Source organism: Artemia sp. Qi Xiang Cuo, chromosome 11 (assembly GCF_049724085.1).
Source record: "Artemia sp. Qi Xiang Cuo chromosome 11, ASM4972408v1, whole genome shotgun sequence".
Lineage (NCBI taxonomy): Eukaryota > Metazoa > Arthropoda > Branchiopoda > Anostraca > Artemiidae > Artemia > Artemia sp. Qi Xiang Cuo.
In genome coordinates, this window is record NC_142804.1 from 70,888,776 (window position 1) to 70,913,612 (window position 24,837).

A 24,837-nucleotide genomic window follows, 5' to 3' on the forward strand; every position below is an offset into this window, starting at 1 on the left:
AGTCAAAAATAGCAAATTAACCATCCCAAATCATAGGTTTCAGTCAACACACACCTACGAATGGCTAAGAAATCCAGCTCAGAAAAGTCAAAAAAATAGCAACCCACACATCCCAAATCATAGGTTTCAGACACCACACACCTACGAAAGACTAAGAAATCCGGTTATGAAAAGTCGGAAATAGCAAATTACATATCCCAAATCATAGGTTTCAGACAACACTCACCTATGAACGGCTAAGAAACCTAGCTCAGAAAAGTCAAAAATAGCAAACTAGTCATCCCAAACTATAGGTTTCAGACAACAAACGCCTATGAAAGACTAAGAATCCAGCTCAGAAATGTCAAAAGTAGCAATCCACCCATCCCAAATCATAGGTTTCATAGAACACATACCTATGAAAGACTAAGAAATCCAGCTCAGAAAAGTCAAAAATAGCAAACTACATATCCCAAATCATCGGTTTCAGTCAACACACACCAACGAAAGACTAAGAAACCTAGCTCAGAAAAGTCAAAAATAGCAAACTATTCATCCCAAACTATTGGTTTCAGACAACATTCACCTACGAAATACTAGAAAACCTTAGCTCAGAAAAGCCTGAAATAGCAAACTATACATCCCAAATCATAATTTTCTGACAACGCATACCTATGAAAGGCTAAGAAATCCAGCTCAGAAAAGTCGAAAATAGCAAACTACACATCCCAAATAATAGGTTTCAGACACCACACACCTATGAAAGACTAAGAAATCCAACTCAGAAAAGTCAAAAATAGCAAACTACATATCCCAAATCATCAGTTTCACTCAACACACACCAACGAAAGGCTAAAAAACCTAGCTCATAAAAGCCTGAAATAGCAAACTACTCATCCCAAACTATTGGTTTCAGACAACATTCACCTAGGAAATACTAGGAAACCTTAGCTAAGAAAAGCCCGAAGTAGCAAACTACAAATCCCAACTCATAGGTTTCAGACAACACACATCCACGAAAGACGGGTGCACGGGGAGAGCTTTTGAGGGTCTGTGGGTCCCTTGAGGGTTGGTGGTCCTTTGGGAGCTCGGGGGGACCTTTGGGGACTGGGGGATGGGCTTTGGGGGTCCGGGGATGGCATTGGGGGGCCGGGGGGGGCCTTTGGGGCGCCGGGAGGGCCTTTGGGTGCCTGGGGGACATTTGGGGACCGATGGAGGGCCTTTGGGACCCCGTTGGTCCTTTGGGAGCTCGATGGGCCTTTGGGGGGGCCGGGGATGGCATTTGGGGGTCTGGGTGGGCCTTTGAGGCGCCGGTGACCCTTTGGGAGCTTGGGGGGCCTTTGAGTGTCCGGGGGGGCAGTTGGGTGCCTGGGGGACATTTGGGGACCGGTGGAGGGCCTTTGGGAGCTTGGGGGGCCTTTGAGGACCGGGGGCTTCCTTCGGGGTTGGGTAGGGGGGGCGGAACCCTTTGGGGTTGTGGTAGAGGACCTCACGACACTGTTCAAATGAAACTTGTGTATTATAACGACCACACTCAAATTCTCTTCTAAAATCTCTTCAAAATCTTCTTTTAAAATGTCTCTATCTGTTTCGCCGAAATAGTTCCATAACCTGTCTAAAACGGTTTCACCCAAATAATCCCTAAACGCAAATTCAGCGTGTTCCTTTGTTATTGGCATCTCTGCGCTAACGCATTTCAAATTAATAGGAAACCTTTTCGCGCGCTAAAACAATTCATCGCTAAGATGTTTCTTGGAGAATTGTTTTCCAAGGCCTTTGGTTATTAATATCCTTTGGAGTTCGACCAAAAGAGTTGTTCCCGAGGCAAAGACATTAATGATCTGGATCTATTCCTGGAGAAATGTTTCTAGGCGAAAATTTTTAAAGTTCAGGTTAGGTGATGTCATTGATTGATTGATCTGTCAAGAAAGGGGAAATTAATTTGTTGTTTCTAAGGGGAATTATTGATTCACGATAGGTGAATTGAGGTCGACAGCACAGGTTTTCCAAATTCCGGGAAAGTCATAACATTTGACGAGAGCAACAACAACAAATACTATTTCTGGACACCATAACATTCACGATCGATTACGCAATCAAGTTCTTGGAAATTCACTTCCCCCTCGAGTCCTAGATCAATAACATTGTTCCCGTTAGAATTCAATGCACAGGTGCAACCTTCGCCCCCGGAGTTATTACACATAGAAACATCAAATAAATCGACCTTGGAAAAAGAGGTCATTGACCCCATTAACCACGTGTTCTCCCTAGGGAGGCTATGCCCATATATGGGGTGCAAAAAAGTTATAGGTGGCAGCAGGGGTGAGGGGTGGGGGTATAAGATAGCTTTCTACTCTTAATACTGCAAGAAAAACTTCTGGGCAGACACTGCCATCCAGGAAGGTGTCTGAAGTACGTGTAACTGGTCTTTTTTTTTTTTTTTTTTTTTTTTTTTTTTTTTTTTTAAGTGAACTTTATTTTATTTAAAATATCAAACAGTTCGTGGTAACGCACTGTAAGTAAGGAGCGACCCGGCTTAATAGTAATCGAAATTCTAAAAAACGGAATTTTGATACCAGTAGATACACCAAAAGAGTCAGATTTTCATGTTTCATCAAGTTTAGTCTTACCCATAAAAAGCTACGAGCCTGAAAAAAATGCCTGATTTTCGAAAAAAGGGGGGAAACATCCGCTAAAAGTGGTAGAATCTTAATGAAAATTACACCAGCAGGTTAAGTTTATCAGAAAACCCTACTGTACATGTTTCAAGTTCGTATCCGCAAAAATGTGGAATTTTGTATTTTTTGCCAGAAGAAAAATCACGGATGCGTGTTTATTTGTGTTTTTTTTCAGGGGTGATCATATCGATCCAGTGGTTCTAGAATATCGTGAGAGGACTCATTAGAACGGAAATTAAAAGTTCTAGTGACCTTTTTAGTGACCAAAAAAATTGGAGAGCAACTAGGCCCCTTCCCACGCTCATTTTTTCCCGAAGTCACCTGATCAAGATTTTGAGATAGCCATTTTGTTCAGCACAGTCGAAAATTTAATAAATATGTCTTCGAGGATGACTTCATCCCCCACAGTTCCCGGGGGAAGGGCTCCAAATTATGAGCTTTTCCCATTGTGATAAACATTACCCCTAGCATCGCCCATGTAGTATTGGTTATTGGAAAGTATTCAGACGTTTTCAGGGGGATTTTTTCTGATGGCGGAGGGGTTCGGAGGAGGGGGTTAGGTGGGACGATCTTTCCATGGAGGATATTCTCATGGGGGAAGGCACATTTCTATGAAGGGGGCGCCAGATTTCCCAGCATTATTTAAAAAACGATCAGAAATTAAACAAAAAAACAAGTTTTTTCAACTGAAAGTAAGGAGTAACATTAAAACTTAAAACGAACAGAAATTATTACGTATATGAGGGGGTTCACCCCCTAGTCAATACCTCGCTTTTTACGCTGAAGTTTTTTTAAGTACCTTCAAAAGAGCTATCTATTCTAATTAAACGGCCTTTGTGATTCAGGGGTTTGTGATTCGAACGAAATTCGATCTTATCCTATCTGTCGTATCGTACGAAAAAAAAATAAAAAATTAACATGCAAATTCGGTTTTAATTATTCATGTACGGTGAGCCAAAATCAAAGCTGCATTAATTCAAAAACGTTCAGAAATTAAATTAAAAAAAAGAAAATTTTTTTTTAACTGAAAGTAAGGAGCAACATTAAAACTTAAAACGAACAGAAATTATTCCGTATATGAAAGGGGCTGTCCCCTCCTCAACGCCTCGCTCTTACGCTAAAGTTTGACTTTGTCTCAAAACTCTTTAAAACTATTTTTTAAAACCTTAAAAAACTTTAGCGTAAAGAGCGAGGTGTTGAGGAGGGGACAGTCCCTTTCGTGTGCGGAATAATTTATGTTCGTTTTAAGTTTTAATGTCGCTCCTTACTTTAAGTTAAAAAAAACTTTCAGTTTTTTATTTAATTTCTTAAAAAGTCAGGCTCATGGACTGCAAATCTAATATTATTTGGGATTCGCGCTTTATTGAAATTAGTAAGCTAGGATTTTTATGCGACAAGCCTATGGCTTCCTCCTTTATTGGATAAAATAAAAATATATAAAAATAAAATTTCATAATTATGATGAAATACCACTGATGTATATGTACGATCTCTGACCATAAAGACGTGTCACGTGGATTGTGTGAATTAAAAGTAATATGAGTCGCACATATTTATGACCCACAGATGAGGACCCCGACCATGCGAAAAATCCATAACTTTTTACCGAAAATTTTGATATCTCTCGGCCTGCTTTAAAAACTTTGATTGATGAGCATATATATCTCGCTAATGTTAGCTTGTTCTAAGCAGGCGCAAAAAGCTTTTGGCTCTGGGTTTTATTTAAAGTACATAGGTTCCAAGACAACATTGGATATACCGGTACAGGACTTAGGAAAAAAACAGAGAAAAAATGTAATACATATATAATGTAAAATATATAATGTATAATAATATATATATAAAAAAATGTAAAATATATATATATATATATATATATATATATATATATATATATATATATATATATATATATATATATATATATATATATATATATATATATATATATATATATATATATATATATATATATATATATATATATATATATATATATATATATATATATATATATATATATATATATATATATATATATATATATATATATATATATACATATATATATATATATATATATATATATATATATATATATATATATATATATATATATATATATATATATATATATATATATATATATATATATATATATATATATATATATATATATATATATATATATATATATATATATATATATATATATATATATATATATATACTTTATTAATAAATAAAACTAAACTATTAACAAAAAAACAAAACAAAAAAAAAACATTTACAAGTAAGTAACTTACTGTAAGTTACTTACTTGTAAACAAATTACTGTATTTAGCCTATAAATAAGAAATCAAATATTTAATTCATATAAGTAACTTACCCTTCGGGCACAAAGTAGATACTTCTTTAAAAAAAAATAATTTGTTTACAAGTAAGTAACTCAATTGTAAACAAATTATTATATTTAGCCTATAAACAAGAAATCAAAGATTTAAATCATATAGGTAACTTACCCTTCGGGTACAAAGTAGATACTTCCTAAAGACAACTTATCAGACGGCATGTTGAAAACTCCACAATGTGTAACAGTTCCACACGGCTCCAGAGTGCGGCCTGTTTTACTAATCGTATAAACATGAACAGCCCGTTTCGTATGATTCAAAAGTTGCAATTTGCTACGAAAAGTAACCATTGAGTCACCATCAGTGCTCTTCACTTCGATCACCAGCTCAGATTGACCTTCTATTCCGGGTAGACAACGAATTGAGTTAGTCGAGATATTTACGATGTGAATTTCACCACGCAGGCGCAGTTTTAACTTTCTGGGGGTATTTGGTCTCGACGAAAGTATCCTTTCAGAACCAGGATACATTAAAATATCATTACCAATCGGGAGGAATGGATCCCAGAATCCACTATCTTTGGTGATTATCCTAATGTTTTCATTATAGTTATTTATGAGTTTGAGTTCCCAATGATGCCCAGATGTGGTCAATTGTTTTTTCTCTTTTTCACCAAAAGCTGAGCCCAAGACATTATGGATATCAAAAAACGACTTGGTAACTGTCAGCTCCATTTGCTCTTTGGCTTTGACGGTAAATGTCCATTCGGGTAGTTTGGACCTTTTTCCACTTGGAGCACGAAGGGTCTAAAAAGGAAGCAGATAATTCGTACTTTTCAACTATGGTTGATAAACTAACTTATTTACGTATTTGATACAAGTTATATTATTAGTGCTGATTAGCCCTTCAGCTTTTTTTTAAACACTAAAGACATCAAATTAAAACATTTTTTTCCTTAGGCATGTCTTAAAGCTCAATTCAACGGTTTTTGGCCCACAATTAACAATCTATTGATTTCCAAAGACAATTACACCTTCACAGGGAAGCTAAACCTTCTTAACCTATTTTGTGCCTTAAGAATTTTGCTTATTGCTTGTTGATTTTTCTCCATGCGTTTTTTTTTTTTTTGGTAGCGGTCACTACCAAAATTTGCATAATTACAAATGAATTAAATAGTTTCTAAGACCACACTGGCTATACATGACGTATGAAGCTAAGAGGGGAAAGGAAATAATAAATGAAAAACAAAACCAAAAAAGGGTGAGAAAACGAGGATTTTGTCAGCCAGTGGTAAAATATGAAAACGAAAAACAAAAAAAATGACCTCCGCCATGTCGTCCTCAGTGCTAAACAAAAAAGAGAGAAAAAAACAACAAGGATCTAACCTTTTGGAGTTTACTGCACAAGATCCGAACAGACACTGAAGGAAAGACCAAGCCAAAACCAATGAAAAAAAGGATTTACCAAAGAGATTGGGCAACAATGTTTTGCCTCGCAATACTGTTTGCTCTTCTGCAATTTCTGCTTTAATTAGATATGTTAATAGGTTCTCTTAAATTTAATTGAGTGCAAATATCAATTGAGTCTTTTAGTATTAAATTGTTATAAATTATAAGTATAAAATATATATTATATAATATTGTAAGGATTAAATTGCTTAATGAAATGTTTGTGATTTTTACACGTTGCGTTAAGGAAAGAAACAGTTTACAAGAACGGTAAAGCAGAGCAGGAAAACGGTTAGAAAAATTCGTGTTTCCCATTTGACAAAAACAATAATCAGTAACCAATATTTGGGCGTCTGATCCAAATTTATTCCTTGATAGTTTAGAAAGTTTTAAGGTATTCCATTGCGTCTGCACTTAATATAAAAATTGCACAGTGACTATATTGTAAATTTAAAATATTTTTCCCCTTTTTAGTAGTGGTACTGTGACGGAACAAAACAAACTTTAAATATTTAAAAAACCAACTTACCTCAATTTCAAATCTGAAAGGGACTTCAATCATCCGTCTGTCATATTGTTCCGGCAGAGGCTCAATGCCTCGTATCATCCAAGAGGATTTGCTACTGAAGTAAAGTAGTTCCAATGACAGTTGTACTTTAGATGCAAGCTGCAATGAAAAAATGGCAAATTTAGATGATTGATAATTTTCATGCACAAAATTGGAAAAATTCAACCAGATCGGGAATGAACTCGGCGACAGTCAAAGACCAAATGTCAAAGCATTTTTTTTAACTTTATTTATGCTTCAAATTAGGCAGGTGCCCCCCTCCCTCCAAAGATATATTCATAATTTTATTACAGAACCCAACAGTTTTCAAAGTGCTCGCCTGTTTGTTTTTTATTCATAATTCTGAATTCAAAATTAACGTATCAATAAGTTACTGCTTCAGATGAGGATTATAAAGATATGTATTATATAACTATAGGTAACAAACATAAATTTACAACGTAAACAATCTGAAACAAAAGATATCCGATGTTTCCTCACTAAGAGGGGAAAGACGTATTATTGATTTACATCATCAGCATTGGTCGTATGTAGGGTGCGTTTGGTAACGGGACTTTTTTTTAGAGTGTCGTCAAATTTGGTAGCCATGTGTTCACTCAGCTAATGTAAAAACAAATCAATCCTTCCGTGTCTCTATATTGAACACAGGTATATGATAATGTACCTGCTATAGACATCTTAAAATATGATTTTGACTATTAGAGATGGCGGTAACTTAAAGAATTACCCTGTTTCGTCCATCATACAGTTTTTTTTAGTTTGTTTGGCCTAATTATTTAGATTTGTTTTGTATTTTAAAATAGCCTCTTTTTAGCTTTTTGAACTAAGGACTAATTTAAGATACCCTATAAATCTTTGTCAAAATTACTTTGGAATTTCTCTGTGGTATTGGGCAATCCACTAATGAGCTCTTTGTCTTTGAGACGGTCAGACGACACAGAGTCTTGGAAAACGATTTTTAAGGTAACGAATGGCCTTCAATGAAAACAGTTAATGAGAACAGTTTACAGTCATAGTCTCTTAAATTCAAGAAGTATATACTATCGTAAAGTGCACAAGGGAAAGATTTAATATATTTATTTCCCTTTAAAGAAAATCCCCCAATCCTTCCTAATACAAGACTCAATACTCGTAGAGCTCCAAATACCCAACTGGACCTGTGTCTCCAACTGTTGACCATGAGGTACAAAAACTCTTTCGTCCCCTATTTTGTTTCCCATTTTAATAATTGATTTAACGTTTTGTCTTACGTTTATCCCCTAACATCTGTTTTATTATTGTATTTGTTCTGACGTGCTAGCTTTGGTGCTATTTTAGCCAATAAATCATATTCTATTCTATCCCATTTACAACTTCCATACAGACCATGACTCCATCCAATTTTTATTTGCCTCAAAATAAATATTATCTGTGATCCAATTATGGGCATCAACCCAAAAAATATGCTGAAAACTTTACTTCTCGGTAAGAAAAACTTGCGAAACTAAAAAAATGAACCTATCTATTATTTCCTTCAAGTGTTTGAAGATCGTGCATGTGCGAGCAATACACAGCAAAAACACAACCACAGCAAACCCCAAGCAAACCAAAGCAAAACAAGTAAACCACATATAAAGTGACATAGGATGATTTTAAATCGAGTATAAAATGAGTATTTTCGCCAATTCAGCACTGAAAATATTTAATTTGATTATACCAAACTGAATAGCTTAACTTAAGAACTTAAGCTGAATAATTTCATCAAACATTAAGTCGACATAAACAACGAATCCTAGAAAGTTCAGAAGCTAATTTAAATTACCCTCATGCTGAATATATACAGTCGTTTAAAGGTGAAATGTAAAATATTGGTAAAGGTAAAAAGCCGTTTAAGGGTAAAAGAGTGCCAATAAAAGGTGGCGTACTGGTAAAAGGTTATCAGTTCATTATTGCTAAAAAAAAAAATCGAGCTTAAAATAACTTCTAGTTGGCCATTTTAGGCCATTAAGTCGGCAATATGCCATTTCGCCATTTTGCCATTTCATTTTGCCAATGCATTTTGCAATTCTATTTGCCATTTCGCCTTCGTTTCTATTCTCTTTTTTTTACTTTTCTGGGAAATACTGCGAGGAATGCAAAATAATTTCTTTTTTTCAGGGAACAAGAACTACTTCATCGGTAAAAATCATTTGTACAGTAAACAAAAAAGTGCATTTTCAGAATATTCCCAGTGATATTTTTGTTTACAATTGAATAAAATCAAAAGAAAATGAAAAAGAATAACTAAACCAGAGGAAAAGAAAAAAGAGGGTAAATGGAAAGTTGAGAAAGAGCAATGACGAGTGCCCGTATTGTTTTTACCTTCTTTTTTCACTTTTCCAGGGAGTGCTACAGGGAATTCTAAATACTTTCTCTATGTCTAAAAATAAATACAACTTCTTTCATAAAAACTGCATCTTTTCTATAGTTAACAACAAAGAGCCCTTTTTCAGCGAAACTTTCAGTGAGAAACTGTTTTCTACAATAAAACAAAAGGAAAATAGAAACAATAAGAATAGATGAAGGCACACAAGAAAAGAAAATGGAAAGTTGAAAAATAGGAAGGACGAGCAACAGGGCGAAGAGCGTGAGAACGGTGCCTGATATGTAAAGAAAAAGAAAAGAAAAGAAAAGTGAAATAGTGACCTTAGTACTCCAATTCCTCAAACCACCATTGATTATGGCCAAATTTAGCCGAAGTAGGGGGCCAACAGACATTCCCGCATCAACATCCACTTGGAGTCTAAACGGAGAAATGGTGAGTTCTTCAACTTTTATTGATGGTGATTCAGTCGCTGGGGATAAATCTGGAGAAGGTGTGAAATTTTCATCCGCTTCTTTTGCTGGATCTATCAAAAGGAATTCGTAAAAATCTTCTTTCGACGCACGTTGAGGGGTGAATAAGCATGACAAGTCCTTCCACTGTCTTTCTTCGTCACTTTCTTCGGTACCAGTTAGGACAACACTCAAAGCCCTTTGAATTAAATCAACGGTTCCTATAAGAAAACAATAAGGCACTGGTCAACTAAAAAAAAGAAAATTTCTAGAATAAGATAACGTATTAAACGTTTAATCAGCAGCTGATTGTCACCCATCATATTAATCAAAACTCACCAATCCAATTAAAAAAAAAATAATAATAATAGTAATAGCAAAAGAACCTAACAAGTCTATAAATTGCCTCGATCTTTGAAACTGTAAAGAATTATTTACGAGAACAATTAAAGGTAACTATTTACGTAATTCCAAATAGTCATCTAACACACAATTCCACACAGATTTAATCCTTAGAAGAACTGGAAAGGGTGGAGAGATATTGCTTAAACTTTTTCTGAAGGCCCCGTTTCAACCAATCTCAGGGGGAGGGAGTTCATCCCATATCGTACCCCGCATACAAGAGTGGTCATAGTGAAGACATAATGCAGAAAATCAAATTTAGAATTTTTCTTCCTTAAGTTTTGAATTAAAAAATGCAGGTAAAAAAGAAAAAAAAAATAGGATTAGGAATAATTTCGGAATGAATTTATGCACCTATTACAAGTTCTCAAATTATACAAGCAATAACTTATCTTTTTGTATATCTCTTTAAAATAAGATAATTTCAATGTTAGTCATCCAATACAATTCCAATTAATCATCCAACACATACTGTACAAGGGGTCAAAACCTTTTTCTTTTCGTAGATTTTGAATAGTAAGATTCAAGCCAATCCGCGGGAATTTGTTTCGGGGGAAGGGGGGTAATAATGAAAAAACTCATTTTATTTGATAATTTGAATAAGTTCCTACAAATCCAGAAAAAAAAATTGGGGGGCTCGGGTCCAAAACAGAGACTCATTTTTTTTAAAAAATAACTGTATAAACTTAGCTTTACATCCAAATTCTCAAAAGTTGCACAACTTAATATTATTTGTCCTTTTTCACTTGGGGCTCTGGTCAAGGAGTGAAATGGACCTAATTTGTGGCTCTTTAGCTATGTATTAACTGTCATCTCGTTTGTTGGTACAAAATGAGAGATCCCAAATTTAGACAGGGCTAACTTTAAAACATGATAATCAATAAGTAAAAAATTAAAAATGACCGAACTGACGTCATTTTAGGAACTGACGTCATCATATGGTTTTACAATAACGTCATTATGGAAGTAACCTACTATTACGACGTCATTCATCATCTTGTATATAAATCGCACCTAATTTGTGGCTCTTTAGCTATGTATTAACTGTCACCTCGTTTGTTGGTACAAAATGAGAGATCCCAAATTTAGACAGGGCTAACTTTAAAACACGATAATCAATAAATAAAAAATTAAAAATGACCGACCTTATGTGACTGTCCCTCCATAACAACAAAGTATCCCTGGGTAGAAAAAAATATCCCTGGGTCAGGCAGGCTAGCTAAAACTTATTTTCGAAGCCGAATAATAAAAGAATTATGACGGAGGGGGGGAGGGGACAATAATAAAAAACAACAAATATTATTTGATAGTTTGAATAAGAACCACCCAGAAATTAAAAAACTTGGGTTTCAGGTGGACCAGTCCCCAAGACTGTTGAATATTTGCGTTTTTCTTTGCAATTTTTCTAAAATTTGTATCACAAGACAGGTTGGTAACCATCCTTACGTGAGTTCGGGTAGTTTTGTTTCAGTGGCCTTTTTATCTCTTTTATGTTTGCTTTTCACAATTTCTGGGATCCTATCTTTATTTTTGTTTTAGTGCTTTTTCCTTGCAATAGATACTTCGGTTGCCTGGCTTTGACACTTTCCTCGACTTTTCTTCCATTTAGCTTGCTCTCTTAACACCATTATGTTTATAAGTGTTTTTACTAATTACTAATATTAATTGTTAAACGCAACTAATACATGTGGCATTGGAACTGACGTCATCATATGGTTTTACAATAACGTCATTGTGGAAGTAACCTACTATTACGACGTCATTCATCATCTTGTATATGAAGATGCAGTTTTTTCGTCAAAACTGTATTCTGTTTTAAATATTATGTTAATGTAATTACAAAAGGTACAAGATATATCAATTTCCTTTCCGATGAACCCTTAAACAGCTATCTATGGTATTCCGATACTCAGCTAGAAGTGAAGAAAAAAAAGAAAAAAAAAGTCACTTCTGTGCTACCCATGCTAAAAAGTGATTTTCCTTGTTGTTCAAGGCAGGGAGTTGTAAGTTTCCTGTATATGATTTTTTACCATGACGATTTCAATGGTGCAATTTTATTTCCATCCTTCAGGCTAGATCTTTCAGGCTGTTTTTCAAAATTTTCATAATTTTATTTTCGAAATAACATTTGGTACTTGTTAATTAAACAAAACACACGCAAGAATTCGGCTTAGTTTAGACCTCAGAAAACCAGTTGCATAGTAACAAAGACAAGTGACAGGCGATAGAATGTATTGAACTTGTATAATTTGAGATATATATTTGCACATTAAGGGGGGGGTTGCTAGTTTAAGTTATGCTATGTTAGATTAGGCTGGTTAAGGGCGCTGTCAAAATACTTTATCCCCCCCTTAATGTGCAAATATATAGCCCAAATTATATTATTATATAGACTAAAGGTTAAATGAAGGTTATATTCATTAGGATTAACCTAACTTAACTTCTTGGGTGTATTTTGTATAATTAACAAGTACCTAACACTTTACTGTTAAGGCTAATCAAATAATAGTTACAATTTCTGTATCAGCTACAAATGGCAATTTGTTTTCACTAGCCAGCTATTTTACTTTTTGTTACTATGGGCCGTGGTTTCCTTACTAGGTTGCAGCTATCGCTGTAACCACGAAACAAGCAATAAACACTGTCAAAAAGGTCACAGAAGGCCGTTCTTTGATTTAGGGCCGTGGTTCGAAGCTTACTAGGTTGCAGCTATCACTGTAACCACGACATAAACGATAAACACGGTCAAAAAGGTCACAGAAGGCCGTTCTTTGATTTAGGGCCGTGGTTCGTTGCTTACTAGGTTGCAGCTATCACTGTAACCACGACAAGAACGATAAACACTCAAAAGGCCACAGAAGGCCGTTCTTTGATTTAGGGCCGTAGTTCGTAGCTTACTAGGTTGCAGCTATCACTGTAACCACGACATGAACGATAAACAATGTCAAAAAGGTCACATAAGGCCGTTCTTTGATCTAGGGCCGTGGTTCGTTGCTTACTAGGTTGCAGCTATCACTGTAACCCTGACATGAACGATAAACAAAGTCAAAAAGGTCACAGAAGGCCGTTCTTTGATTTAGGGCCGTGGTTCGTTGCTTACTAGGTTGCAGCTATCACTGTAACCACGCCATGAACGATAAACACTCAAAAGGCCACAGAAGGCCGTTCTTTGATTTAGGGCCGTAGTTCGTAGCTTACTAGGTTGCAGCTATCACTGTAACCACGACATGAACGATAAACAATGTCAAAAAGGTCACAGAAGGCCGTTCTTTGATCTAGGGCCGTGGTTCGTTGCTTACTAGGTTGCAGCTAACACTGTAACCCTGACATGAACGATAAACAAAGTCAAAAAGGTCACAGAAGGCCGTTCTTTGATTTAGGGCCGTGGTTCGTTGCTTACTAGGTTGCAGCTACCACTGTAACCACGACATGAACGATAAACACTGTCAAAAAGGTCAGAGAAGGCTGTTATTTGATTTAGGGTCGTGGTTCGTTGCTTACTAGGTTGCAGCTATCACTGTAACCACGACATGAACGATAAACACTGTCAAAAAGGTCACAGAAGGCCGTTATTTGATTTAGGGTCGTGGTTCTTTGCTTACTAGGTTGCAGCTATCACTGTAACCACGACATAAACGATAAACACTGTCAAAAAGGTCAAAGAAGGCCGTTCTTTGATTTAGGGCCGTGGTTCTTTGCTTACTAGGTTGCAGCTATCGCTGTAACCACGACATAAACGATAAACACTGTCAAAAAGGTCACAGAAGGCCGTTCTTTGATTTAGGGCCGTGGCTCGTTGCTTACTAGGTTGCAGCTATCACTGTAACCACGACATGAACGATAAACAATGTCAAAACGGTCCCAGAAGGCCGTTCTTTGATTTAGGGCCGTGGTTTGTTGCTTACTAGGTTGCAGCATCATTGTAACCACGACATGAACGATAAACAATGTCAAAAAGGTCACAGAAAGCCGTTCTTTGATTTAGGGCCGTGGTTCGTTGCTTACTAGGTTGCAGCTATCACTGTAACCACGCCATGAACGTTAAACAATTTAAAAAGGTTACAGAAGGCCGTTCTTTGATTTAGGGCCGTGGTTCGTTGCTTACTAGGTTGCAGCTATCACTGTAACCACGACATGAACGATAAACACTGTCAAAAAGGTCACAGAAGGCCGTTCTTTGATTTAGGGCCGTGGTTCGTTGCTTACTAGGTCACAGCTATCACTGTAACCACGACATGAACGATAAACACTCAAAAGGCCACAGAAGGCCGTTTTTTGATTTAGGGCCGTAGTTCGTTGCTTACTAGGTTGCAGCTATCACTGTAACCCCGACATGAACGATAAACAATGTCTAAAAGGTCAAAGAAGGCCGTTCTTTGATTTAGGGCCGTGGTTCGTTGCATACTAGGTTGCAGCTATCACTGTAACCACGACACAAACGATAAACACTATCAAAAAGGTCACAGAAGGCCGTTCTTTGATTTATGGCCGTGGTTCGTTGCTTACTAGGTTGCAGCTATCACTGTAACTACGAATGGACGATAAACACTGTCAAAAAGGCCACAGAATGCCGTTCTTTGATTTAGGGCCGTGGTTCGTTGCTTACTAGGTAGCAGCTATCATTGTAACCACGATATGAACGATAAACACTGTCAAAAAGGCCACAGAAGGTTGTTCTTTGATTTAGGGCCGTGGTTCATTGCTTACTAGGTTTCAGCTATCACTGTAACCACGACATGAACGATAAACACTGTCAAAAAGGCCACAGAAGGCAGTTCTTTGATTTAGGGCCGTGGTTAGTTGCTTACTAGGTTGCAGCTATCACTATAACCATGACATGAACGATAAACACTGTCAAAAAGGCCACAGAAGGCCATTCTTTGATTTAGGGCCGTGGTTCGTTGCTTACTAGGTTGCAGCTAGCACTGTAAACACGACATGAACGATAAACACTGTCAAAAAGGCCACAAAAGGCCGTTCTTTGATCTTGGGGGAGTTATTAGTATTATTCTGATAATAAAAATCATTAATAATGACATCAGGTGATTTAAGTTTAGCCAATTATAGAGAAGGCGTTGGAGTTAAGACCCCAAAACTGTCTTTTACCATGGCTGTTATAATCGCTTTTCCTACAGGTACGCAATTTTCAAACCAGAGTTTTAAGACTCTTTATAAGTTAATTAAGAAAATAAACAGATTAATATTTGACAAATATAAATACTTAAACAATATAAAAAATAATATAGTAATAAAAATAGCACTATAGAAATAGATAAACAAATTAAAGGGGTTACCAAACAAACGTTAGAACACGCCTTATAAGTTTTATAAGAGACAGAGTGTTTTAATATAAAAGAAAATAAATAAAGAGAAAATCTTTTGATCTTACCAGGGGCGATGTTGACTACTAAATTGGTTCCATTCAGCGGTTGAATGTTCACCTTAACTTCTGAACGATCAGGAGAATCCGAGTAAGACAGTTCATACTTGGCAGGGTAAAGCATAGTCCCAGTTCGTGATTCTCTTTCATCTGGGTTAACAGGACATGTGAAAACTTCCATTCGGCCCACACCAAACCGTAAATCTGAGAGTAAGTCAGACTTCAGATACTGAAAATCAGCTTCAAGTTTGGCAACAACGGCATAGGCTTTCTCATCACTGAGACTTTCCACTAAGAGAACCTGAAAGTCTTTCATAGTGAAGATTACGTGCATACTTGATGATCCTTGCATCGTTTTCAGTCCAGATGGGGCACTAACTTCTGGAACAAAAGCTTTTGATTTTTCATCTTCTACAACTATGTAAGGCAAAAGCTTTAAATAATAGGGTAGACAAAACAAAATTTCTATACCAGCGAAAACGCCACTGATTTCTAAATTCTCTTGTGTATCCCTTTTGCCGTTAATTATCATTAATTCTTCCCCTTTTCCTCTTTGTGTTGATTTGGATACAATTAAATTTCTATGCCTAATATCCACGTCGGGGCGACTATCAGTCATTTTGAGTCCCTGCAATTTAGATTCAAAACTCATTGAGCTATCATTACGCATAGAAAACTTATTTTCAATTTGAAGAACTTGTAAAACTGCAAATGATTGGTCAGACGCCCTTTTAGCCACGCCTTCAAATAATACAGTACAAGCTGAGTAGAGTTCAAGCTGGAATCCATCAAAGATGATATTGGCTTCAATTTTGGTGCGTTCTAAGTCAATACTTGTTGCTGTCATTTCAGAAGAAGTTGACCAATCAGAAACAACACTAGATTCATCTCCACCTCCAGATGTACGCTCTTCCATTTCACCTATCATTCCTGTTTCATTCATATTCTCTGAGAGGGTTTTCAAAAAAGTTGGAAAGTCCGCTTCACAAAGTGAAACTGATACTTGGGTAAGTCTCGCTTTTACTAATATCTCAGGATCAGATTTATTCCATTCTGAAATGCTTCGGACAATATCTGTTTGAAATGTAGTAGGCGCAATTAGATAGCATTCAGAAACAAGTTTGTCGTCTTTGCAGGATCCTATTGAAAATTTAAAATCTTCCAGTTTTGCTTCGATATGATCATACACGGCAATCAGTCCATCTTTTGGCGACGATTGAAAGTAATTATTTAAAGTAAGTTTGCCAAAGTCCAGGACAAGCGCAAAAGTGTCTGTTGAAGTCCGAGGTATAATCACTACTGGTGCGTTAATGTAGACATCAAGTTTTACTCTGGTTTCAAAAATTTGTTGGAGATTAGCAACAGTCTGCTCAGTAGCAGACTGTGAAACAGCCATTGCTGTTTTTTTACTGATCGAAAGATGTGAAAGAAAACTCTGAATATCCTGAATAAATCTATTCAGATAAACAAATTGCAAAGATGCTCCAGCGAATTTCAGATACATATGATGTTTAGAGACATCGCTCAATTCTTCTTCTTTCAGTGAAAACATTTGAAGAAAGACATCCACAGTTTTTTCTCCATCTAACTGACTAATAATTGTTCTATAAACCGTAGGAATGTTTCTTGAATCAGTGACACGTATTGCACCGATAGTAAAATGAAACTGACTCTCATCTTCAAGCGTTTTTGTCTTCAATCTGACGTCTGTCACCTGAAGCCTTGCAATAGGTTGATTTTGGAATCCAGCGAAATGTGCAACCTCTAAAGTCAGTGACGATAAATTAAAATTCCCCTCTAAAAATCTCTGCTTCTCTTCTATTTCGTTTTTCTCTAATTTTTTACGTTGTGCTCTCCTTTTTCTTTCTCTCTTTTCTCGTCTTCTTTTCCTTTTTCTGTCTTTCTCACTCAAGGGTGGACTAATGGCATTGACAATTTTTAGTGCTTCTGCAAGGCGTTTATCAACCAGATTCACAATTAGTGGTGGTAACGTGCCGTTGATCAGCAACTTCGGTGCTCTGACATCTTTTAAAGCTGTAAGCCGTACTTCAAGTTCTACACTCGTTTTTCCAAGCAATGAAGAGCTTTGCTGTTCAAGTTGTTCAGCCCAGCTTTCATTCTCCAGAACAGATACAATCTGAAAAAGAATTAATTGAAAATAGAGGTATCACTCGGAAATGGCAAATTTGATTGAGTCAACAACAGGGTAAACACGGATAAATATGTAATTAGATGGTAAATTTGAATCAAGTTCAAAAACAAGAAAGAATGCAACATCTACCATTGTTCTTCAAGTGGTTTTTAGCAACTAAGTCTAATAGCAAATAAAAATAAAATAAGGGTAAAGAAAATAAAAAAAAAATTAGAGTAATGTAAATAAAATAAAACATGGGTAAATAAGAGGCTAAAACCGAATCTGAAGCAAAAATAAAATCGAACCATCGAGATATCGTGCACATCGTTTTACGAACTCTTTTGTTTCTTTTTTTTGTCAGTGTGTTTAATCGTTCATAATTGTTTCACATTGAAATTTCTTGATGTTATGAGAAAATAGCATAACTAGTTGTGGTCTAGGCTGAAACTATGAAAGCTGTTTTTATCAAATGAATCTTGAATCTATAATTAGATGGAAAATTTGAACCAAGTCCAAAAAAAGAAACAATGTAACATCTAGCACTGCCGTTCAGCATTGAAGTGGTATTTAGCAACTAGGTCTAATAACATAGAAAAATATCATAGGCAGCACAATAGCGCTGCCTAAGTAAAAAGCAATACGGGCACAATGTATTATTTATTTATTGTTTTTTTTTAGATCAGGAAACTTCGTATCGAAGGAGTTGTCGTAGAAAATTCAAAAAGGGCTCATTCGGTTGGAAATTGAAAAGGCTAGGGCCCTTTGTAATAGTCGAAAGTGATTGGAGGGCAGCTAACCCCCCTCCCACGCCCACCATTTCCAAAAACACAGTCAATCAAAACTCTGAGATAGCCATTTTGTTCAAAATAGATGAAAGGTCCGGAAATTATGTCTTTGAGGATGACAACCCCCCCCCAGTCCTCGGGGCAAGGTTGGAAGTTATGCCCTAGGGACATTTAAGGTTTTTATAAAAAGAGTGATCGTATAAACTTCGGAAGGGGCTCATTGGATTGCTAATCAGAAGTTTTAGTGCCCTTACTGAGATTCAGAGTGATGCGAAGGTGGATACCCCCCCCCCCCCACACACACACACACACATAACCTTGTATTTTCCCGAAAGCATCTGATAGAAATTTGAGATGACCATTTGTTGTCCTAGAAACTTCCAAAAGAGCTCATTCGATTGAAAATTGAAAGGGCTAGTGCCCTTTTTAATAGTCAAAAGTGATCGTAGGACAACTAACTCCCGTCCCATGCCCACCATTTCCCCCAAAACACATCCAATCAAAATGTTTGAGATAGCCATTTTGTTCAACGTAATTGAAAGGTCCGGAAATTATGTCTTTGAGGATGACACCCCCCCCACCACCACAGCCCTCGGGGCAAGGATTATAAACTATACCCAGGGGGGCATATAAGGTATATATAGAACGAGTCAATGTGAAAACTCCGGAGTGGGCTTATTTGATTGGAAATCAGATGTTCTAGTGTCCTTTTTCAAGATTCAGTGATCAGAGGGTGGATACTCCCCCCCCCCACACCTCTATTTTCCCGAAATGCATGTGATAGTAGTTTTGGGATGAGGCCGTTTGTTTTCGTAGAAACTTCGAAAAGTGCTCATTCGATTGGACATTGAAAAGGCTAATGCTTTTTTTAATAGTCGAAAGTGATTGGAGGGCAACTAACCCCCCTCCCCCGCCCACCATTTCCTCAAACACATCCAATCAAAATTTTCATATTTTGTTCAATTTTGTTCAACGTGGTTGAGAGGTCCAGAATCTATGTCTTTGAGGTTGAAAAACCCCTACAGCCCTCAGGGCAAGGGTTGTAAGTTATGCCCTGGGGGCATATAAGGTATATGTAGAATGGGTGATCGTATAAACTTGGGAGGAGGCTCATTGGAATGGTAATCAGAAGTTCTAGTAGCATTTGTAAGATTGAGAGTGATCGGAGAGTGGATACTCCCCCCCCCCAAGCCTCATATTTTCCCGAAATGCATCGGATAGAAATTTTAAGATGACCATTCGTTGTCTTAGAAATTTCGAAAGGGCTAGTGCCCTTTTTAATAGTCGGAAGTGATTGGAGGTCAACTAACCCCCCTCCCACACCCACCATTTCCCCAAACCCATCCAATCCAAATTTTTAGATAGCCATTTTGTTCAACGTGATTGAAAGGTCCGTAAATTATGTCTTTGAGGATGACAACCCCCCCAGAGCCCTCAGGGCACGGGTTGTAAGTTATGCCCTGGGGGCATATAAGATATATATAGAAAGGAAAATCGTATAAACTTATGAGGACGCTTATTGGATTGGTAATTAGAAGTTCTACAGGCTTTTTTAAGATTCAGAGTTATCGGAGGGTGGATGCACCCACCCAGCGTTGTATTTTCCCAAAAAGCATCTGATAGAAATTTTGAGATGACCATTTGCTGTCGTAGAAACTTCGAAAACAGCTCATTCGATTGGAAATTGACAGAGCCAGTGTCCTTTTTAATAGTCGAAAGTGATTGGAGGGTAACTAATCCCCCTCCCACGCCCACCATTTCCTCAAACACATCCAATCAAAATTTTGAGATAGCCATTTGGTTCAACGTAATTGAAAGGTCTGGAAATTATGTCTTTGAGAATCACAACTCCCCACAGCCCTCAGAGCAAGGGGTGTAAGTTATGCCCTGAGGGCATATAAAGACACATAAGGTATAGAAAGATTGATCGTATAATCTTTACAGGGGACGCAATGGATTTGTAATCAGAAGTTCTAGTGCTCTTTTTAAGATTCAGAGTGATGGGAGGGTGGATACCCGCCCCCCCCCCACATCTAATGTTTTCCCGAAATGCATCTGATTTTAAATTTGAGATGGCCATTTGTTGTCGTAGAAATTTCAAACACAGCGCATTCAATTGCAAATTGAAATGGCCAGTGCCCTTTTTAATAATCGAAAGTGATTGGAGGGCAACTAACCCCCCTGCCACGCCCACCGTTTCCCCAAACACATCCAATCAAAATTTTGAGATAACCATTTTATTCAACGTAATTGAAAAGTCCGGAAATTACGTCTTTAAAGCTGACAAACCCCCCCCCCCCCCACAGCCCCCAGGGAAAGATTTGTAATTCGGTGACTGGATAACGGGAGAAAACTGGGTCGCGATCTCTTCAGCTAAGGACTTGGATTCCCAAGTAGAAGAATTCCATAATAAGGTAAATTCAAATTTTCTCGAGTGTTTTCCCGAACGTAAGACTAAATTCTGTTCTAGTGATAAACCATACGTAAATTCAAAAATAAAGCGACTGATAAAACATAAATTGCACCTAATACGAAAAGGTCAAATGAACCAAGCAAAACAGTTGTCAAACCAAATTAAATGGAAAATCAAAGAGGCACAAGCAAATTACTATGAAAACGAAGTTGACCATCTTTTGGAATCCAAGTCTTCGCAGTTCTTCACAAGTCAAAAGTCTGACTGGTAAAAGTTCTCAACCAGTTGACTTCATGAAGGAGGAGTCTCTAGAGAAAACTGCGAATGATTTAAATGCCCATTTTGCTTCAATTGTGCAATCTTACCCCCCTCTTCCACCTGAGGATCTTCTAGTAAATTTAACTACTCCTTCAGATGATAATTTAATTGCTGATATTTCATCGGCAATTATAATCCGTAAACTCTCTTCGTTAAAAATAACTTCCGTTGCTCCTTTTGACATTCCAGTTGCTCTCATTAAAGCATTTGCTAAAGAATTATCATTTCCCCTTCAGATAATTTTCAATAATGTGGCAAAAACAGAATATTTTACAAATACATGGAAGAAGGCATATATTACTCCCTGTCCAGAGAAAGAAGTAGTTAATGATATCTCTGATCTCTGATCAATCACGGTTACTTCAGTTTTTATCAGAACATGCAGAAGCTGTGTTGCAGCAAGGCTGAAAAAAAATATTTTCTGCAAATAACGGATCGAAAGCAATTTGTTATCATCCCTAAGTGTTCGACAATTCATTACCTCGATAATTTAATTGATTTTATTTTAAAACACCTGGATGAACCTGGAAAATGGATAAATTTAATTGCAACTGGTTTCAGAAAAGCATTTGACCTTGTTGATCACAAAATCCTTTTATAAAAAATGGCGGAAAGAAATATACCCAGCTTTATTATCAAGATCATCAAGAGCTTCTTTACAAATAGAGAGCAAACTGTGAAGTATAAAGACCAATCTTCCACTTCTCTGCCAGTTTTTTGTGGAATTCCACAAGGAACTGTGATCGGGCCGTTGGGCTTCCTCCTCATGATAAATGAAATTGCTGGTGAGCTGAAGGACAGATGGAAATATGTTGACGACTTGTCCTTAACGGAAATCGTATCTAAGGAATCAAAAAGCAATGCTGCTGGTTTCATCGACAAAGTTACCTCAGAGGCGGCTAAACTAAACATGGTCGTGAATAAAGACAAATGCTCGGTCATGACATTTTCTTTTCTTCGGAATACTCAACTGTCTTTCGAACCTCCTATCGCTTCCGAGCTAATAACTCATAAAATAACTTTACTTGGTGGGGTGATTTCTTCTGACCTCTCATGGCGGGAGAATCCAAAGACAATTGTAAAAAAGCTAAGGGCGCAATCCAAATGCTAAAAACACTGAAAAAATTTCGAGTTCCTAAGGACAAGCGGAAGCTAATATTTTGCACTTTCATCCGCCCCTTAGTTGAATGTACTTGTCCTGTTTAGCTCTTTGCCTTTACCAAGAGTGAAACTTACAACATACGATAGTTTTTGAAGAGACCACCGCAAATCTTTTGTGGTGTTTCCCCTGAATCTTGTCCGTTCTCCCTATGAGAATTTATAATTAAATCACCACCTTCTCATCAAGAAAAAATATGCCAAAGATAAGATTTGGCTCCTCCCTCCTCCACCATCCGATCTACCGCTAATTTCTTCCCCCACCTTTTGTCTCTATAAGACCTTTTGTCTCTCGTCCCCCAGGGAAGTGGCTGAGAAGGTTCCGAAACTGACCCCAGTCCACTGGGGTCCACTGTAACACCATGCGCTACAGTAAAAGCTTTGTGCTAAGCTTTGTGAAACATTACAATGATCTCTTGTGTTTTTATTGTTTAGTTTATTTTATCCTGACAAAGTTTTATCAAACAATTTTATTGTCAATCTCAAGTGTTTTTATCCTTTGGTTTATTTATCCTGACGAAGTTTTATCAGACAACTTTATTTTGCTAATTATGACTAAGAGACACCATATTTGGGCTTTGCCCACGAGAGCTATGTCTTGTTTTTGAATTAAATGAATTGAATTGAAGTTATGCCCTGGGGGCATATAAGTTAAGTATATAGAAAGGGTGATAGTATAAACTTCGGAAGGGGCTCATTGAATTGGTAATCAGAAGTTCTAGTGCCCTTTTAAGATTCAGAGTGATCAGAGGGTGAATACCCCCCCCCCCGAAACACCTCGTATTATGAGATGACCATTTGCTGCAATAGAAACTTCGAAAACAGCTCTTTCGATTGGAAATTGAAAAGGCCAGAGTCCTTTTTATTAGTAGAAAGTGATTGGAGGGCAACAAACCCCCCTCCCTATTCCTCAAACCATTTCCATTTCCCCAAACACAAACAATCAAAATTTTGAAATAGCCATTTTGTTCAACGTAACTGAAAGGACCGGAAATTATGTCTTTGAGAATGACCCCCCCCCCCCACACACACACACACAGCCCTCAGGGTAAGGTAAGTTATGCCCTCGGGGCATATAAGGTATATATAGAAAGTGTGATCGTGTAAACTTTAGAAGGGGCTTGTTGGATTTGTAATCAGAAGTTCTAGTGCCCTTTTTAAGATTCAGTGTGATCTGAGGGTGGATAACCTCTACCCCTCAAAACCTCGTCTTTTCCCGTAAGTAATTAAATAAACTTTTTCCACAAAACAAGTTTTTCAAAGAAAAGTGAAGAACTCCATTAAACAAAAAATGAGCAAAAATAGAATCAAATAATCTACCAAATGTGAAACTACCACAAATCAGCATCGATAAATAAATGAAACCCAAAACGAACAGAAATTACAATAAATAAACGATTCAAACTCAAAACTAGCAAAATTAACATGAGTAGGGCTGATAACCCCTATGCTTTCTCAAGATCAGAACACAATTTGCGCTTTACTAAAAACAAAATACATTTGAAATGTTTTCACCTTTCTTACTTTCATAAAGGAAAAAATACCAAAACCTTAACAAAGAAATGTCAGTATATGTCAATTTGACTGACAATCCACTTTTTTTTTTTTTTTTTTTTTTTTTTTTTTTTTTTTTTAGTAAATCGCGAAAGAGGACCGTGTGCAACTGTGTTGGCCTCAAATACTTTGACCTACTCTTCAAGTAAAAAACCTGTGAGTTTTTTCGTATCTATTATTGCTGATTTACTAACAACTCATTGCAGCACCAAAGCATTTGAGGCCGACACAGTTGCCACAAGTATCCTTTTCGCCCAAATATATTCAAAGCTTCCCCTCCTCCCATGAAGACTAGCCCGTATCGAATGCGTGCGGTTCCCGATTGGATTTTTTTTACAAGGTCCTTTCTGGATATTAAATATCTACAAAAAATATACATTCATATTAGTTTACGTACATAAATTAGCTCACGTACGTAGCGTAAAACCATGTACGTAATATACACGTACGTAGTGTATATTACGTACGTATGTACGTACGTAATATAGGACTATCCCGATTAAATTCAATAAATTTGACACGAACTTTTACGGGTATTAGCTTTCAATATTATAAAGTATATATTATATAATAATAGACAGATCAACAAATCTCATCCAACAATGCAAAATTAAAATAAATGTATCTTCAATTATTAGAATAATTTATAATTTATCCATTTTCTTCAAAAACAATTTGCTTTAAATCACTTCAATCACCCTTTATCCGACCCTGCTGATGAAGATACAATTTCATTGAAATATTTCCTTATGATCTCTTCCCACTCTATTTGGGGGTGATCTACTTTTCTGAGGGCTAAAAAGCACAATCTTTGACAGCCTGTCATCTTTCATTCGTAAAATATGGTCAGTCCCTATTAATCTTTCTTTCACTATA

General features: G+C 36.7%; 1 protein-coding gene across 1 annotated transcript in view; it reads right to left on the minus strand.

Annotated features, from left to right (window-relative positions):
* Vps13 (vacuolar protein sorting 13C) overlaps positions 1-24,837 on the minus strand; it is a 194,788-nt gene that overhangs the window by 91,757 nt on the left and 78,194 nt on the right. Inside the window, exons 15-18 of the mRNA XM_089096996.1 lie at positions 15,609-17,736; positions 9,689-10,038; positions 6,986-7,123; positions 5,180-5,814 (exon numbers count right to left, since the gene is read on the minus strand). Of these exons, the coding sequence (XP_088953122.1) occupies positions 5,180-5,814; positions 6,986-7,123; positions 9,689-10,038; positions 15,609-17,736 (3,251 nt within the window). The remainder of the gene's footprint in view (positions 1-5,179; positions 5,815-6,985; positions 7,124-9,688; positions 10,039-15,608; positions 17,737-24,837) is intronic.